This window comes from Cryptomeria japonica, chromosome 6 (assembly GCF_030272615.1).
Source record: "Cryptomeria japonica chromosome 6, Sugi_1.0, whole genome shotgun sequence".
Taxonomy (NCBI): domain Eukaryota; kingdom Viridiplantae; phylum Streptophyta; class Pinopsida; order Cupressales; family Cupressaceae; genus Cryptomeria; species Cryptomeria japonica.
The window spans coordinates 565,356,244-565,376,940 of NC_081410.1; the positions used below are offsets into that span (position 1 = coordinate 565,356,244).

The 20,697-nt window shown below is 36.8% G+C and overlaps 1 protein-coding gene across 3 annotated transcripts in view; it reads right to left on the reverse strand.

Moving 5' to 3' along the window:
- The window catches only part of LOC131041249 (uncharacterized), a 106,410-nt gene that overhangs the window by 3,400 nt on the left and 82,313 nt on the right, over window positions 1-20,697 (reverse strand). For all 3 annotated transcript variants that reach the window (XM_057974276.2, XM_057974275.2, XM_059207490.1), the window contains 5 exons: window positions 20,521-20,676; window positions 18,642-19,090; window positions 17,645-18,536; window positions 14,494-15,283; window positions 14,286-14,350 (listed from right to left, as the gene is read on the reverse strand). In XM_057974276.2, the coding sequence (XP_057830259.2) occupies window positions 14,286-14,350; window positions 14,494-15,283; window positions 17,645-18,536; window positions 18,642-19,090; window positions 20,521-20,676 (2,352 nt within the window). The remainder of the gene's footprint in view (window positions 1-14,285; window positions 14,351-14,493; window positions 15,284-17,644; window positions 18,537-18,641; window positions 19,091-20,520; window positions 20,677-20,697) is intronic.

Consider the following 20,697-nt stretch of genomic DNA (forward strand, 5'->3'; position numbering starts at 1 on the left):
GCTGTCGGGCAATAGATTTGGTAGTGTTCTTTCTTGGCTTAGCTTTCATTCATTCCACGACTGCTCTCTCTCTCCCATCATTTTCATTCATTCCCACTGCTCTCTCTTGTTGCGACTTCTTTTGAAGAATTTAAATTTTCTTATATGTAGTTGATTTAAAACTTTTCTATGGTTTATATTTTTTTATAACATATATTTTATATTTGAATAATTTATATTTATTAAAAAATTAATATTATTTTATTTATATTAACATTTAATATATTTAAACTTAATATTATTTTACTTGTTTATTTTTATTTTTAAATATTAATATTTAATAATAACTAAACATATTTAATTTATATATCTTACAAAATTACATATGGTGACTTTAATTTGAATTTTATACATTTCAAATTTTTTCCTTGTCGAACTTCATTCGAATTTCAAAGCTGTCGAACTTCGAATTCGAATTTGAACTTGGTGACTTAGGATATACATAGTCGATATATTTTGTGTGCAGGTGCTCACCGTGGTTTTTTCCTGTTTAGGTTTTCCACGTACAAAATTATGGTGTTGATGTGTTGTTTATCTTTTGTTATTGTGTTACTACATTAATTTTGATATAGACTGATTCAGCCCCCCTCTGAGTCCTGCCTTGGGTTCAACAAGTGGTATTAGAGCCTGGGTCACAGGTTCAAACCCCTCGCTTGCAGTAGAGGGGGGATTATTGCAAGGTGTGTGCCCTTGGTCTCCTTGTGTTGTGTAGCACAACACTCGGGTTTGCGGCATGGCTTAACTGACCCTTGTGGATTCATTAAGTCTCATGGTTGTATTGGGCATTGACAAGTCGATTTTTTGGTGCAACGGCAACTGTGTTTCCAACAAAATTGAGCCTAATGCACCTTCCATGAAGAAAAAAGTGTACATGAGAGAAGTAGGAACAAGACAATGAAGTGAAGAAAACTCTAAGTATAGATGTAGTACTAGTGGTAGTCCCAAATGTGATAGAAGGTACAAACAATTACATGAATTTCATAATAGACTAAAACCAATACACATGAGAAGAGAGAAAGCATTTGCAAAGGCCAGAAAGCATTTTTATTGGATAAACATGAAAAAAGAAAATAGAGTACATAAATGCATGTCCAAGATCATGACGTATAAAAAAAAAATCCCTCAACAAGATTATCAGTGTTTTACCGAGTTTCGGAATGGCAGGATGGGGGGGTGGGGGTACCAAGGACCTACATTTGGGGATGGTGGGGGGATATACAATTCGTAAATTAATAAAATAGAAAAATCACAAATACTAATTACTAAGATTTAAGATTTCCATTTTCATTTTACATACTTGAATACTAAATAAAATTTGACAAATGAAATCATCAAATTAATTGTTTTTTCACATCCCAAAATGGGAGACTTCCAGTCGTCCCATAGACATATGGACATCCCTAATGTCCCAGTGGAGGTGGAGGGACAATAGGGCGATGCCCCATCCCCGCACCAAAAACATGGGGGTTTTGGGGGGAAGGAACGCGTCCCAGTGGTTCACCGAAGATTATTGATGTCCTTACATGTGAACCTTATTGTTGTTTATTAAGGATTCTATAATGCATATGTCAATACGATGAATGCATTATCATTGTTATCGATGTTATCATATGAATATTTGAAACTTTCCTATATTTTTTAAATTTTCCATATTTTTAATATAGCCAACCCCCTATGTCGTCATCTACCATCCCCAAAAATGGCCTCAAAAAATCCCTCCTAGAAACTTGGTGGAACATAGCAAAAAGTACAACCAAAGCAAGTTTGGCCTGGCAACAATAGGGAAACAATAGAAACCCAGCTACTTAGCAAAAAAGCTTAAGATTTCCATGGAGATAAGCTACAATAAAAAAAAATTAAATGGTACCTCACCAAACATCCTAATTTGGTGACTTGGTCTAGATTAATAATAACAAGTAAATCAATTCAAGTTTTCGAAGTAAGATTTATTTAATATCAAATGATTTTCTAGAAAATGGGGTAGCAAGGAACAAAGATGTTAGATCAATATATGAAGGACAAAAAGTAGATCGAGGGTGATAGGTTGTAAATGGGTTACACAGATATGAAGAGTAAAGGTGTGCAAATAAACTTGTAAATGTCCCTTAAGCGTCACTTTTCTAGATAAAAAGGAGCACACTGTTAATCATTCTCAAGTGGCATGAATTTGAATAGCATAAACAAGAATTTATGACCATTAACAGTTGTAAAAATAGACTTGGGCATAATTTTTTGATTCATATTTGCAATTGTAGCTGTCAAAGAATATTTGATCGATCATCTAATTTTGTTGAAACGTGTTTTTCTCTTAATATCCCTATCTAAGGAACTCTACACGTTGTACATTCGGTTCATGTGAAATTTCCATTACCATAAAATTTGATATTGCTATGATATCAGCATAATGCATATAATATTGTACTTTACAATTGTGTTTTGGCATTGAGTGTAGGCATCCCATTTTGAATTTATTCAATTGTTAGAATCTTTACTCCATAAACTGAATGGTTCTTGGGTTAAAAGAAAATAAGTTTTTCTATTTTGTTGTATGTACTAGTGCATTTTCAACCCAGTGAATGGTAATTCCTAAGTAAAATGTTTTGTGAAAGCAGAGCTGAAAAGTGGGTGTCTCTTCCCATTTCAATAATCAGGGACTTGGGAAAATAACAACACTCATCAACACTAATGATAAGAGAAGGAAAAGTGTGAAATCCATGGACCAAAACCTACATTAATGTCATCCTTGTACTCTAATCATTGAATACAAGAAGCTCAGTGAAATGTTTAAGTCAAAATCATGCAGATAATGGTTAAGAATGCTTCGTGGCTAATGTACATCCATCAGTCTTACACTAAGACTGCGCTAAAATCTTTAAAATTGAATCATAAAATGAATATCATAAGAAGCAGCAAATCCCTAGATAGCTATCCAAAATTCCATGATAGGGTGCAAGTCTAGTTCACCTCGCTACATTCTACAAATTACATTTTAAATATGTGAATGTCAGAACTCCCAATGGTAGTGCCTTCTCTTTGAGGATAACCCTAAACTATTTTGTTTAGTACATTGCAAGAATCGTAACATGAAATGCTGCATTCACCATAGTTTGCATGCAAACCTGGTGTACAATTAATCAAACCACTCATTCCTGTTTTCTTCTACCAGATGCTGTTTTAGCCAAGTTCTCATACCTCAGATGTAATTTCCTAACAAATTACAATAAGCTCAAACCATTCCTAATCCCACAAAGTGTCATCTCCATCCTTTTTTGGAAAACTATATTAAATGTTCAACCCAACAGTTCTTAATGCATTCCTCATTTGTCAATGTTCTTCCCTGTTGTGCTTCGCACAACACACTCCATCTTCGCAGGGGACCCCCATTGTTTTTTGCAGTCTGCCTGAAGTTGCTTAGCTGAGAAGGCGTTTAAAACCATTCGAAGCCCTAGTCATCACTGTAATTTTGTACCCTAGGTTTGTTAAACAGATTTATATCCTTTAAATTATGCCCTAGATTGTAATCAGATTTGTAGCATTTTAATAAGTCATAATTCAGTAAAATCAGAGATGAAGGAAATAGATCAGAGACAAACACAAATACCTTGGGAAAACCTCCAAGGAGGAAAAACCCAGCATTAAAGACCCTTAGGTCAAATTATATATTCTCTTGATAGCAAAAGTACAATAATTAGCTCCCTTTAAAGTACAATAATTAGCTCCCTTTACAAATCTGAATCCTTCATGAATGACAGATCTGCACTTCTTCAAGTCTGTACCAAAATTGCCTTTGTCCTCTAGAACTAGTTCGCATAAGTCTGGCCAATTTCGCACCCTCAAGAGCAAGTTCGCACTTCTTCAGGCAAAGCTACTTCGCTGAAATAATGAATGAGTGATATTGACTTGCAAGGTGTCTTATATTTATATGCATCTTTAACTTTGTTTTATTGCAAGTCAGCCTCCTTTAATTTGGGCGCCAATATTTGTTGTAGCGTGGGGTTTTTATCATAGGGCTGGGCTTAACCTTGAGGCACGTTACCCTTTAGGATAGGGCCCAGTCCTAAGTGGGTTCGGATGTTGCCTTTAAGGCAATCCGAACCCATACATTATCCTAGTTACAAACAACACTCCCTCTTAACTAGGGAAGAAGAGAATACATAATCTGAACCTTTAAAGTTCCATCTAGCACACAAGCATAGAATTACATCTTCCACCTAGCACACAAGCATAGGATGGTTCTAGCACACAAGCATAGAAAGTGTAATACACAAGTGGGTCTTTACATAATTACAATTATCCATCTAGCACACAAGCATAGATTGGACATAATTCATTCTTGCACACAAGCAAAGAATGATTCAAAGTGCTACAGAAGAGTCACTGAGATTGAAGCTCCCTCTCAATCAGGGTTCCGTTTTCCACAACACCAAGTCTGTCTCTGAAGTATTTGAGCTTCACTCTGGATAAAGGTTTGGTAAGAATGTCCGCAATCTATTCATCTGTGCTAATGTACTTTAGATGAATGGCGCCTCTTTGCACCATGTCTCGAATGAAATGATAGTGAGTTTCCACATGTTTAGACCGATCATGGAATACGGGATTTACTGACATCTTTATACAGCTTTGATTATCACAATGAATGGTGGTAGGACCACTAGCTTGACCAAATAATCCAACAAGGAGCTTGCGAAGCCACATTGCTTCTCTGAATGCAACAGATGCGGCAATGTACTCAGCTTCTGCAGTGCTTAATGCTACCGAAGATTGCTTTCTACATGCCCAAGAGATCACTGCAGAGCCCAAGTTGAAGCAAATACCTGAAGTACTTTTCTTGTCCTTGACACTTTTTGCCCAATCTGAATCTAAGTAGCCTTCCAAGAGGATTGAGGTATTAAGTGAATACTTCAGCCCATAACCAATCGTGCCACACAGGTATCTTAGAATGTGCTTGGCAGCAACCAGGTGAACAAGTTTAGGTAAGCTCATGAACTGACTGAGAGCATTCACAGCATAACAGATATCTGGCCTAGTATTGACTAGGTACATCAGGGAACCAATCAACTGCCTGTACTCAGATGGATCTACAAAATCAGAGTTAGCTGCAGAAACACTTAACTTCTTTAAGTTAGATTCCATAGGAGTATGCATAGGTTTACATCTATCATTCTAAATCTTTTCAAAATATCAATAGTATATTTTCCTTGACTTAGAAAAATTTCATTGGATCTTTGCCATACTTCTAACCCTAGGAAGTAATGCATTAGACCTAAATCCTTCATTTCAAATTCTGAGGCTAATTCCTTCTTACATCTTATGATTAATTTATTCTCACCAATGAAAAATAAATCATCCACATACAAAACTAGAATAAGCATCTCATCATTATAAACTTTCAAGTAAATGTTAGCATCAACATCATTCTTGCAAAATCCTAAGCTTAGTAAGTACTTATCAATTCTTTCATACCAAGCACGAGGAACCTGTTTGAGCCCATATAAGGCTTTCTTCAACCTGCAAACATGAGAATCTCTTTTATGGATTACATAACCTTCTGGTTGCTCAATGTAGACTTCCTCCTCAATGACACCATTGAGGAAGGTTGTCTTAACGTCCATTTGATGCAGCTCCCACCCTTTGGCTGTAGCAATAGCTATTATAGATCTAATAGAAGTATATCTAGCAACAGGGGCAAAGGTTTCTTCATAATCTATTCCTTCCTTTTGAGAAAAACCACGAGCTACAAACCTAGCTTTATATTTTTCAATACTACCATCAGCATTATGTTTAATTTTAAACAACCATTTAGAGGAAACAATAGACTTACCTTTGGGTCTGAGTACAATGTCCTAGACATCATTCTTGATGATAGACCCATACTCTTCATCCATGGCTAATTTCCAAGCATGATGGGACATAGCTTCTTCGACATTGTGAGGTTCAGACTCAATGAGATTGCACATCACAGAAATGTAGCTGGCGTGATTTTGGAATCTCTTGCTATCTCTAAAGGTTCCTCTGGGAGCAGCAAATCCTTCAGCATCTTGAATCGTGTTTCTAACCCAAAGTGGTCTCTTCTTGCAGACCACAATATCCTGAGGTATATCGGTAGAGTGCATAGGTTCTGATGGGTCATTCTGAACTTCCTGATCTGGAAGGTCAGTAGACTCCTCCTGTATCTCAGGGTTAGCATCAACTATTGAATCTTGATTTTCAATCACCATATCATTATTGTTGGATAATGAATCTTTAAATCTTTTGAAAGCAATATCTTCTTCAAAAGTTACATCTCTACTTACCTCAACATACTTTTGACCTGGAATGTAGATCCTGAAAGCTTTGGAAGATTCGATGTATCCCAGTAAGATGCCTTTCTTTCCAGATGGATCCAATTTGGTTCGTTTTTCTTTAGGCACATGAACATACACCGGGCAACCAAATATCCTTAGGTGACTGATGTCAGGTTTGATTCTTGTAAATGCTTCTTCAGGAGTTACATCCTTTAGGGCGCGATGAGGACATCTATTCTGAATATAAACTGTTGTTTTGGATGCTTCCGCCCATAGAAAAGGTTGCAGGTCTTGATCATGGATCATGGCTCTTGCAGCTTCAACAATGGTCTTGTTCTTTCTTTCAGCAACTCCATTTTGCTGAGGATTGTAGGGAACGCAAAACTCCCTCTAATTCCTGCTTTAACACAAAAGTCATAGAAACTACCTGAGGTGTATTCACCTCCATTGTCAGACCTCAAACATTTAATTCTATTTCCTGTAGTATTTTCAACTAAGGCTTTGAATTCTTTAAATCTGTTTAGGACTTCTTCAGACTCTTTGGATTTAAGAAAATAGATCCATGTTTTCCTAGAGAAATCATCTATGAAGATAACATAATATAGGAAACCGCTAGGAGATGCTACAGACATAGGACCACATAAATCTGAATGAATAAGTTCTAACCTTTCTTTAGCCCTACTATCGCTTTTATGAAAAGGATTCTTTACATTCTTACCCATTGCACAACCTTTACAAGCATCATCATGAGATAAACTGAGTTTAGGCATACCTTTAACCATTTTACCGAGAGTGGGGAGAGCTTGGCAGTGTAGGTGACCCAATCTTCTATGCCATAGCTCGCATGATTCAGGGGTCTCATGAATGAGAGCTTGAATTGGATTAGCTGCAAGCTTATATAAACTATCACATCTATTTCCAATAATACGAGCAGATTTGAAATTAGATTTCTTAGGCCAAGCGAGTACTTTCCCTTCAAAAAATGCTATTTACAAACCCTTATCTTCTAAGGCAGAAATGGAAATAAGATTTCTTTTAATACCAGGTACAAAGAGAATATCACATAGTTGTAAGGAAATACCAGAATCTAGTTTTAAAGAGGTAGTGCCAGAACCTTTTACCGAGTATCGAGCATCATCACCGATTACTACATGAAGGTTGGTGTCCTTTTCAATCAGATCTGAGAGATGCTCACGAAATCCTGAGATGTGTCTGGAGGCACCACTGTCAAGTATCCATGTATTGCTGTCTGTGGGAACATTGCTGGATAGAGCAGAGATAAGAAGGTAATCTTCACTTTGTTCGGCAACTTCATTTAAGTTGGCTTCCCTTTCCTTTGGGTCAGTCTGACAATCTCTGGCATAGTGACCATACTTATCACATCTGAAGCAATGAATGTGAGAGGAATCTCTTGACTTTTTCCTTGGATCATAGGAGGAGGATCTGAAATCTTTGCTTCTCTTTTCTTTCTTCCAACATCCACCTTTCCTAGATTTAGCTAAGAGAACATGATTATCTTTGTGAGAGTTCTTGAGTTTTCCTCTTACCTCAATTCGAGATTCCTCTTCGATGCAATCAGATTGAAGACGCTCAAAGTTGGGACGATCGGCTCTTCCACCAATGCTATGAATGAATGGTTCCCATTCATCAGGTAGACCATTTAATGCAATCATAACAAGATCTTTATCCGAGATTTGGCAATCAAGAGTGTTTAGCTTGTCCTTTAGTTCATTGATCTTCATGAAGTAGGTTATGATTGAGTCTTCTTCTTTCATTTTCATGTGAAGAAGTTGCTGTCTTAGAGCAAGGGCCCTGCTGAGGTTGTTGACTTCATACATCCCTTCCAAGTGTTTGATCATTTCCTTGGCAGACACAAACTTTGATATGACAGTGACAAGATGATTCTTGACGGAATCAATTATGATCCTCCTAGCCTTGAGGGAATCTTTCTTGAACTATTTCAGCTCTTCAGCATCTTCTGAAGGAGACAGCTTTTCTTCTTCTACAAATTTCAGCAGATCATTCTCTTCAAGGATCAAAAGAATACGGACTTTCCAAGCAGCAAAATCAATGGCTCCCTCAAGTCTATCTTCAGCCTTCAAACCTGACATTTTAATCTGAAAACACACAGCAGCTATATGCAACAATTGATTTGCTAAAATTAAAAGTTAGAAACACCTTGGCTCTGATACCATGTAATTTTGTACCCTAGGTTTGTTAAACAGATTTATATCCTTTAAATTATGCCCTAGATTGTAATCAGATTTGTAGCATTTTAATAAGTCATAATTCAGTAAAATTAGAGACGAAGGAAATAGATCAGAGACAAACACAAATACCTTGGGAAAACCTCCAAGGAGGAAAAACCCAGCATTAAAGACCCTTAGGTCAAATTATATATTCTCTTGATAGCAAAAGTACAATACTTAGCTCCCTTTACAAATTTGAATCCTTCATGAATGACAAATCTACACTTCTTCAAGTTTGTACCAAAATTGCCTTTATCCTCTAGAACTAGTTCGCATAAGTCTGGCCAATTTCGCACCCTCAAGAGCAAGTTCGCACTTCTTCAGGCAGAGCTACTTCGCTGAAATAATGAATGAGTGATATTGACTTGCAAGGTGTCTTATATTTATATGCATTTTAACTTTGTTTTATTGCAAGTCGGCCTCCTTTAATTTGGGCGCCAATATTTGTTGTAGCGTGGGGTTTTTATCATAGGGATGGGCTTTTAACCTTGGGGCACGTTACCCTTTAGGATAGGGCCTAGTCCTAAGTGGGTTCGGATGTTGCCTTTAAGGCAATCCGAACCCATACATTATCCTAGTTACAAACAACAATCACATTCAAAGTCGAGAGTCATGTAAAATTCACCCATTTTGGCAAAAATGCTCGAGTTAGCTCAGTCGCGCTAAACCTAGAGCCACGCATTCTCTCCAAAATTCCTGAAATGCAAACCAATTTGTTCTAACCACGTAAGTCCCCTTTGTGTTTCCAACAAAACACATCAAACCGTTGAGTTATCCCGTAGTCATGACCTGACATTTGGAACCTTGAGGTTGTCCCCTTTGATCAACTAAAACAGCATTAGGGATTCCTTACACAAGAGAGGATAGGATACTCAACAACATTCTATTCTGTGTTGACCGGATGGAGTTGGTTATCCGACTTTAGCCATGTCAACAAAATTGGCGCTAGAAGGAGGGCCCCTGTCAGGTTCCTTGCAGCAACTTGAGTCTATTGAGCCCTTTTAAATGTTAAATTTGGGATATACTAGATCCCTATTAAACCAGAAAAACCAAAAAAATATGAAAATCTGAAGAAAAAAAAATACCAAAAAAATTTCTGAGTCAAAATGTCGGGTCAACTACTTCATGAAGACTGTCCACAGTCTGACACTTCCCAAATCCAGCAAAGGCTAAGTGTGCAGTTGTACCCCAAGAAGCTATCTGAATTCGCATCTGCAGGTCACTGCAGAATCCACAGATAGCAGAGTACGAAGAATCGAACTATTTGACATTTTTGTCAAGAGTTGAGCTTGCATTGCAAGGACATGTTTTCGGGATATCCCCAAACCATAGGAGTTCATACAGCCGGATATCCCCAGTCCTCCGTCAAGCATTGATGAGTTTACACGATTTAAGGACCAGATTGAGAACCGGTTTGGTCTCGATGAAGAATTATGCTTGGAGAGCATGCTGTCACCTTGGTGGTGCAGAATTCATCACACCCCACACTCAGAATTCACCTGCTCATTATGCATGGAGGCAGTTAGTCAAGTCAAAGCCCGAAAATCACTGAGTGGAAGGCTGAAATTGTCTACAAATTGCCCAAACCCCCCGCGTTTTGACAAAATCACGCATTTTTATTTCGAAGCGTTGAGTTTGCAAAAGGGGGTGAAAGTATAAGTCTGGCCATTCAAGAACAAGTTCGCTCATTTTGCCTTCAATCACTGAGAGTACCCCCTGACCCTTCTCAAGCAAAATCCTGAACAAAGAGTCGAGACGAGAAAAAAAAACACACAAGCTCATTCAAAAACCCAAATTTCACATAGTGAAATGATTAAAAAGATCAAAGTTCGACATTTTCTGGTATTTTGTAAGGGTCATAAAGTGCATTCAAAATTGTTCAAATGCCTGAAAATCACTAAGGCAAGAAGGGCAATATAAAATTCGGCATTTTTGTTTAAGAAAATTACCAAATAAAAGAGTTCGCTCATTCCAAACAAAATGCCTGAATTTCATAATAAGGCAAAGAGACATTTAAAATGATTCTTGGCATATATATTTGAAATATCACATTTTAAACTTAAAACCCTAATTTTGCAAAAGAGGAATTTATATTGTTTTAAAGGGCAAACATCTCTCATTTTCGTCCAAACAAAGCTCGACATTGCCCCAAAATTTAATATTTGTTAAATTAATTTATTTAGTTTTACAAAATGATTAACCCAAGTTGAAATTGATTATTTGCAGATCGACAACATCGAGAAGATAGGATCGCGATCGACACCAAGAAGCGAAAATGCAAAGCGCAAAGTCAAAACGACGACCCCAGAGCACTGCTAATCCAAAGCGCACCCCGAGCGTAAAATGAAGCACGGGGAAATGCACCATCACCAGACGACAAGTTGAAGTCCACCCTCAAGACCGAAGACAAAGAACACTCGGAATGCTACAAGTCTATGCATTCTAAGGAATACACGATTGGAATTAATTCCAGAAAAGATAGTTTGTAAAAACTGAAATTGTTTAATGTTCATGACTACCTGTGGGCCCCCATCTAATGTATTAAAAATGAGGGGACACTGGTCAGTTATTTCCAACTACCAGATTGACCAAATTGATGTCAAATAGTGGTCGATACTTGAGAAAGTGGTTGGGAGGATAACTAAGGATTAACTAGGCATGGGTTAAAGTTGTCAAGTTCTAGAAGACAGATCAGGACTGTTACATGCAGTCAATCCTAGCCATTGGTTCAATTTGTAAAATCTATAAAAGGCAGGATGCCTCTCATTGTAAAGGGTTAGATTCTAGTTAGAACAAATTAGATTTTTAAACTCTTAGAGGTTAGAATTAGTTATATTTTAGTAGTTAGATGCAGTTTGCAAATTAGGAGTAGCATAGAACTGCTACAGAAATTGTTGTAATGGCAGCTGAAGCAAATATATGAACATTGAAATATGGTGTTTGTTGTCTTTGTTTTCTTTTGTTTGCATGGTTTCCCTTCAGTTGGTTAGTTAGAGTTCAATGGTTTTAATGGCAAAATGTGGGGGGTATTTGATGCATTTCAGGTTCATACCATTGGTGACCTGCTGACTGTAGGTCACCATGCATGGTTAGTCTGAACCGAAAATTGTGCTTAGTTCAACTATAGGTATTCATTTTAGGTTGCACCAGAATTGGGTGCCTAGATGAGTATCTCCGGTCTGAAAATCCTTCATCCTCTTGGAGATTGCATTGTTCTTGTCGAGTTGTGAGGGTGTCTCTAGCGAAACAAAAATTGGTTATGGAAATATGTCTACCCATAGCACTAGCCATTCCTATCATTGCACTTAAGATCCCTAAACCCTTCTCTTTTGCTTTTATTTTTCCCAGCTTGAGAATTGCACCATCGTTGGATGCAGACCAACTTGTTGCAAATGTAAGGCCCCTTGTGTTTCCAGCAAAACACATCAAACCATTGAGTTATCCCGCAGTCATGAATAGACATTTGGAACCTTGAGGTTGTCCCCTTTGATTAACTAAAACAGCATTAGGGATTCCTTACGCAGAGAGGATAGAACACTCAGCAAGAACATTCTATTCTGCATTGACCGGAGGGAGTTGGTTATCCGACTTTAGCCACGTCAACATTCCCATGATTGACTTTACACACAAAATTGAGAAATTTTCTAGACTAGCTGTGATAGCACCAGAATGTACAACTAGATTGTACCATGACTGAAATATACCTGCTCGGTCTTACACTATTTTTTTACTTATAAAACTTACTAACACAGAGATATTCAAATAGACAGATGAATCAGACAGATTGCTCATCACTTTCACTACAAAATAACATAAAGTTTACAATACTGTTTTTCCAACATAGATACAGCATTAAGTCAGTCACATCTGGATGTATATTTAATCACAACATGTATTCTATTCACCTGATATAGAATTCTGTAGATTCCTCTGGACTAGCAGACAGGCACAGTTCCCTCCTATCAACCAGATTGTTTCAGACCTCCGATGATTATAACTGGAACACTAATATTGCCTTTACCAAGCCTGCGTTTTCTTCCTTGCTGGTATGTTAATGATCTCTGCCACTACTCTGGGTTGTCAACTCACAGAAAATCGCTTCACCAAGACACCAATTGCTCTATGTATTTTGCTACTGTCACTGACACATAGCAAAATACTAATTGCCCTTCTCCAAACAGTCAAGGAGCTTCTCACAACGGATAGCAGAGGTGCCCTTCAAATATCCACAACTCAGCCACCAGAAATATGGAATTATAAACCATCAAAGGATCCACGGGTTCCTCTCCAGTGTATCGGCTAGGTCTCAAATAGTCCGCAAATCAGATATACCACCGTCTGAATATCCAGCTCACTATCAATCTGGCAATGATTCTGAATCCTCACAATTTCCAAATGTAATACAAGCAAATGTGATGACGGAAAGCGTATATGCACCGACTTCAAACAATGAATCGGATCCACCAATAATTACCATATGATACTCCGAATATTTATTTAGGGACGGCTCTTATGATAATATCCGCGAGGTTGCTCCAGCCATGATTTCATCCTAATCACTAAACATTAGCCATATTAAAGCCTTTGAAAGCACTAGGTATAAACTGTCGTCCTATGTGTCGCCCATCTCTTCATCAGGCTAGTGATTTGGCACCTCTTGCACTGCCTCAGCAATATCGTGTTTGCAATTCAATCGAGCAGGCATACAACCAGCTCACCAATATGAAAAAGTTCCTTAATTTAGTTCCAATATGACTTCGGCTATAGGAACTGAAAGTATGAAAATGTCCATCTTGAAATAATATTGAAACTTAATTTCTGAAAAAGCCCTTATTACTGCAAATTTGTCTCTAAAGGAGACTTCACAAATTTGGCTCAGATGTAGACTGTCATGAATCTACCCCTTCGGAAGAAATAGGTTTTCGTCCAGCTCTTCTATCAAAACTCCTGAAGGGTTCCATATCCAGAAATCAAAAGTCGTTTATCAAATTCTAGCATGCCTTACTTCCTCCCTCCATTCACCTTATAAAGAACTCCAAGAAGCTTCTAGAATATTAGGCTGACCACATTTGGAGAATTTTATTTAATTAATAATATTTTATCAAGTTATTATTATTTAATTAAATTAATTAATATTAAGTCATCATTTGAATATATCTTTTATTTTTTCTGACAACTTAATAAAAATCAACTTAATTAATTGTCACTTAAAAATCTGGGGCATTACAATGCCTTTGCTCCCAAGTTGTGTCATCTCCTCCCTCTGCTTACACAAGTCAATATTTATGATTTATCCAGCGTTTCCTATTGGTTCGTATCTTCCATTCACCACTGTTTTTTGTGAAATTGACTTTTCACATAAAAAGTTACAACCAGCTCATACCATGTCTTAGCCCTCAAATTGTGTCCTCTCTGTTATTTACCTACCTAGTTAATTTTCATTCTAGTAATATAATTGGATCATATAAATCTTGTCACTGCTTTTCTGATTCTCCTACCATAGGATTTTCACACAGGCTCACAACTTCAAATATTTTAAATTTATTTGAATCATGCATTCAATATCCCAACTTGCAAGTTCCTATCTTCTTGTTAGGTAGCTTTAGAACAGAGTAAAACTAAGAGTCAGCTGGCTATTGGTATACTAAAAATGAAAACAACCTACATAGTTATCTGTATACTTTCTGAGCTTAATAAAATCATCTTGACATACCTTTATAACTTGGTTGAAGGACTGCAGTGCCTCGACAATTGCATCTGTCTGTACCATATGATGTTCTACAGCCACAACATAAATACAATGGTTAATAAATATGAGTTAAGCACCTTACTATGGAATAAGGATGAAGAAATCCAGGATTTCCAGTTATTAGACTTCATCTTCCAAACAACAAAACACAACACACAGAAAAGGCACATACCATCTAATCCAATAGAATGTGCGACTTGTTCCAAACTCAACCCTTCATCACCAGCCTTCTCAATGGCATCCAAAGCTGACTCAAACCACTGGGGTTGAAAAAAGGAAGGTTCTTCCTGCATTGTTCTCAAAGAGAAAATCTCCTCTGCAAAACTAACCAGAGCTTCCAATAGATGTTTGTGAGATTCTATGCTCTGTGTGTTTGGGCCTTCTAGATGATCACAATTATAGTTTGGAAAAAGGTCACGATTTACAGTGACTGAACTCAAATCAGCATCTAAATCAGATTGACCAGAACATCCAACTGCATCATCTTCCAGCTGGTTCTTATCATTCACGTCCCTAGTGAAAATTTCAGCCATGGGAATTGTTGCCCGATGCACATTCACTTGAATCCCAGGAAACCCCCTTTCCCGACGTGTACAAAGTTCCCCTTCTCTTGGCCACGGGAGCTTTCGTTTTGCAGACTGCGGGTCTCGATTGACTTTCTCTTTATCAATCTTACGCTTCAAGCCCCTGGGATCATCAGCATCCCCGATCCCTTCATTAGGCAGATTAGGTGCAATAAGGATGTCTCCAGAAGATACTAGACCAAAAAGATGAAAAAGATCACCACAGTTCAGTTCAGAAGGAAGGCTTATCCAATCCTCTTCAAGCTCTTTTTGAACCCTAGTTAACCATTTTGCAAACTTGGAAGCTTTTTCCCCTGTACCAATAGGAAAGGGAGATGCAGATGCATTATGAAAAAACTTGGGAGAAAGCACAAACGGCTGAACACCATGACCTACAACCTGTAGAGAAGCAAGAAACAACACATAGTCAAAGAATATACATAAAATGGATGTAAATGTTGCAAATGGATACACCTAATTTGTCGGTATGTTAAACATATCAAATAAATAATAAGACAATAAACATCATCCAAAATATCTCAAGGGCTGAAATCTGTATCAATTGTTAATAGCATCTTCACATAAGCTCTTCTAATAAACCTATATATATGTTTGGCATTTAATCTATGAAAAAATCGAACAATTTCATAGAAGTATGGTCTTATATAGTTTAGCAATCTTAGAAAGTAAAACAACACAAATTCCATTCTTCATGATGCTTTCTTGTTAAAACTTATTTCTGACGTTAAAATGCATTTTTTCTGACAGAAGTGACACCTAGATACAGCTGTAAAACTCCAAATAGAAGAGTAAATTGAACAATATATCAAGGAATTAAGGGAGCGGTAGAGAAACAGTGTCAGCACTAGAAGCCATGCAAAAAATTCTCATTTAACTCTTGCACAGGCTGCAGCAAACTGTGTTAAGCTTTTCATGATCAGAAAATAAAGATCCCTCGAGATCATCCAAAGCAAATCTGCATCCATCAATGAATTGGATGATATTTAACACAAACAAATCAACACATTCTCATGGAACAAAGAGAATAACTATGAGAGCTAAACCTGTCCTTGTCTCTCAACAGTTGGACAAAATGTCCATGGTCATAAACTAGTTTCACCATAGTCATCCTCTCCAAACAATCCAAAAGATGAGGAATTTCTCAACTGAATTCAGGAAGATCTAGAGAACAGGAAGAGAGAGAGAGATGAAAGGAACTTCAAGAAAGAAAATATGGCAGTTGATTTTGGTTTTACTTTTCACTTTTAAGCAAAGACAGGGAAATTCTAAGGAGTTTTTTGCATAATTATGTATCTGAATGAAAAGATAAAGCAAACAAGCGAGCATGATGATCTGATTGAGATGTCAAACATAGACAAAAAGAGCTGTTAAAAGAAGTAATGGATTTGATGTTTTTTACTCTGTTAAGTAGTATGATATTTTATGTTTTTTTAGATTATATTCCAAGGATTAGTTGTTCTCAAGCATTTCAAAGTTATGCATCAATCTCACTCTGTTAGTGGTTAGAATTTCTAGCTTAAGTTTGCTTTTGATTTTATGATTGTGAGTGCAGTAGACTCATCTTATCATGGAAAATAGCAAAAATTGATGAATTGGTGTATTAACTCCATTTCAAGCATAGCAAAGCATTGGGCTTTCTATGTTTTTAAAGATGTAAATAATTTTGAGTGAGGAACTGCAGTAGAATTGAAAATGACAGGGACTCTTCATGCCAATATGCACTTTCTTGGAAGTTGGAATGGTAAGAGCTTTTTCCTTGATGATAATCTCATTAGTGAGGCCTTAAGCATTGGGAAAATGGTATCTTTGTGCAGTTAGATTCAGAAAAATTCATCTCATACATTTGCACTGCCAACACAACGTAGCCATTACAGATGTAAAGGTATCAGCCTGTCAGGTAACTGCTTCATTTCCAGAGAAGACAATTTACAGGGGAATGTGCCAAATTTTAGAGGACAATGTGCTCAAACTTTGGACTTGTCTATATATATTATATGTAGAAGCAAGTTGATGCTGCATTTTCTTAAAAAGAGACTAAGAAGATGGGTATTTTAAATCTATCAAGGGGAATATTACCATACTTGAGAAAGTATTAGGGTCAAATGAAAAACAACTTATGATGTTATAATCTGGGAAAAAAGGTTTATTAGTAAGCTATTTCAGGATTTCATGAAATCAACTCCGGAAGGGTATGCCAGAGCCTCTCCATGATGAACCACACAGTAAAATGATTAAGTAAGAAAAGCTTAGAACAGATTACTCGAGTTAGAACAATGGAAAGGAGCAATGAAATAGGAAATTATAGACTGTTGAGCTAACAATGGTCAACAATGATCATTCAGCATACAGCACCATCAAACTAAGACTGATGATGCAAACCACAAATGTAAGGGATGTAAATGGTTCTATTGTTGATAAGGAAAATGCAAACAAGCAAAAAAAATAGAGAAATTTCAGAAGTAAATCAACACTACAAATATTGACAGAAAAAATCACCAGTCAAGGTTCCCCTACCAGCACCAAGGTGATACTTACATGATTTGACATGGTTAATTTAATTTCAACAACACCTTCATCCAGATTTTTATTCATAAATATAATAGAGAATTTATCCTTATTAATTAGAATTCTCACTATAGAATGGCTACTTTCACGTATTTGGGTCCACAATAATATTTTATATTATTTATTTATCACTCTCACAAAGGAATACATGGAGTCAATGGAAGACTTACATACCACAAGCCCATGTGCTCTGAGAAAATTGAAGGCCGCAAAGACATCAAATTCACTATACTGGCGAAGAGTATTCACTAACACTTGGGGAACCTCAGTGTTTGTTGAGGAATTGAGGAAAACAAGCTTGATGAGTTCAACAGCATTTGCCACTGCAACAGACTTGTGCACTAGCTTTTCAGTACTGAAATCCTCATTCTCCAATAACTTCTGAACTTTCTTTGGCAAGCGACGACGATTTGTCCTTGTTCTGCCTCCTCCAATATTTATCCGACCAGATGGATTAGTATCAGCAGAGCCAGACACCACAACACAACTCATTGAGCTAGCAGAAGTGGGAACACCAAAGTCTGCTAAAGCACATGTAGATGAAGAGGATACTTTAGAGGCATGCTCTGAAGAAGAATATGGGTATTCACTGACATAAGCTGGACCCGAACCATTATTCACAGAATCATTGGAGGTAAATTTATCAGATGGAGTAGACTCGGACCAATTTGCCACAAATGTGGAAGAGACTCCATTCTTTTTAACTGCACTTAGCTTGGCCATGCATTTGCATCTCATAACCTCATCAACTGCAGCTGCAATGCTTGGTTCTTCAAAATCATCCCACAATGGGTAGAGTTGGCTGGGGCCTTCTAAATTTCCTATATCAGCATCATCTACAATTAGATCTCCATCCATTTGTTGGAGATGCTTAGAATATCGTGCAGTAAGCAAATTACAGAGATGCATTAGTGCTTTCCTCACAGTCGGCTCATGTTTGAAAGAAGCAATTCTTCTTCGGCAAGTTTCTGGGGGAGCAGGCAAACCAGGTACTGAAACCCAATCAACTCGATGAAATCGAGCCCCAAGTGGTGTTCTGTATCTTGCATAGCTAGTAATCAATGACCTGTCAAATTAAACAGAAATGAACATTGAATATTATTCTGGTTAAGAAATAAATGATATAAGTCTAGATGTGAATGCTTCATTATAACTTTTCTTAAGTGTGCACCTTTCTAAACTATCGGTCCAGGGAAAACGTCTCTTCCGTGTAGGCTTCAGCCTAGACAGAGAACTTATGTGATTAATAAATATGTCATCATTAGCATCTTCATCATCAAGATCATCTTGATCTTCCCCACCTCCATCATTGCCTTCACAGAGTTCTTTTTTGTGTTCATTATGCCCTTCGTCAACATGAGTACCATCATAGAGGTCACCTTTTTTGTCAGTTCCTTCATAAGGGTGACTTTCCCTCTGAAGAGATGGCCTTTTAAATTGGATATCTAGGTTTTCATATTCTGAAAACTCCTCTAGAGAAGACCTCTTTCTCTTTGGACTATGTCGCTGAGTTTTAATGCGTATTTGCATTTTATCATCTAGATCAGAAGGATTCATAGCTTCTCTCTGCAATGCCACAAGACGAGCTTTTCTGTTCTTCTCATAAGATACCCTGAGCACCTGTGATAACAATACTTAAAAAAATTAAATACTTCTTTAAAATTGCTTTTGAAAAACCTTATCTAATTGATGTAATATAAGATGCATGTTTCGAAAAAGAAAACTCTCACATCTAGACATTGCAAAGATCGAATAGTGCTTCAGTGATATGAGAAGTAACTAATTCTAAACCAAGAAGCTAGAATGGTATGAAGCTATCTTTCAGAACATGTAGAAGATTTACATAGGCATCAATATGAAAGTGGTCAAATCAACTAGGACCATATAGATTTACGAACCTGAAGAATACTTGGATAAACACCAATATTATCAATTCATCACTGAACCATACATTTTTATTGCAATCATATCAGATCAAAAGGATGAATAAGAAGCAATAACTGCCTTCAAATTTAATGGGCATAGACAACAGAGGTGCTGATGCTTGAATTAGTGTAACAAGCAAAGCTTTTATCGAAATGAAAGCCAATCACTAAAACAAACAGTACATGGAAAGACCTTTGAAAAATGGTTGATATTTAGATGATTAATTCAAGGATGCTCACTCAACCCTGAAAATATATAAAATGATATTAGAACCACATAACAAGTCAACAAACAAAATCCTTGTAAATTGGATAAAAATTGCCATTTGAACTGTCAAGAAAATTGCCAATAGTAAAGCCAAGTATTTACGAACGAATTTTCAGAAAAATCTCTTTAGAAGAAACCAAAAATTATCCTGCCAAAAAACAAAATTTTAACTGTAGAAAAAAACTGATTAATTGAAACCACTAAAAATGACATGGAATGACACTAAGAAATTTCACAAAGAATTGTGGTTGGCCAGAATTTTTATTAAAAATGACACACATGAAACAATGGCTACATATATCTCACAAAATGCTGTTACAAAACTAGCAGAGAGAATAAATGGATCCACGCCTTCCAAGACAACAAGAAATATGGTTAAGAAATGTTCGTTTTGTGCCATTTGTAAAAGGAGGGAAAATATCTCACCCTATCAAGGTCCCTGCTGATTAAGTACCCTTATTTCTATGTATAAAAAGAGAAACAAAAAAAGTAGAGAGAAGAAATGGATTCAAACCTTCCAATGCGAAAAAAGAAATATGATTAAGAATTGTTCAACTTGTACAAATCATAAAAGAAATAGCTACAATGTCTCACCCTATCAACTAAGTTCCATTTCTCATCTTATACATAGATAATGATGTTAAATCAGTTAGGACATTATCAGTGGAAGCTGCGTAGGACTCGTTGATGGAATTCAAAAACATTCAAGTAGCAAGAACCAAGGAGCATAATAAACAAACAATTTAACAAGATGAAAAATAAAATCAACTCTATGATACATAATTTGTTTGAGGGAATTAACTATGATAGATAATACTGAATTTACATTACAGTTTACTATGAATGTAAAAGATAACCTGTTCCAAAGTAAGATTTAGATCCTTGGAAATCTTAACACATTCCTTGAATGACATGCGCTTCTCAAGATCATCATTTGCAACACGCTTCAGCAACTCTGTTCGCTGATCAACGGTCATAACCCGAACTGATGTCCAAGAACGCTGTAAGAAAATCTGAAGATAAAATTGAAAAAT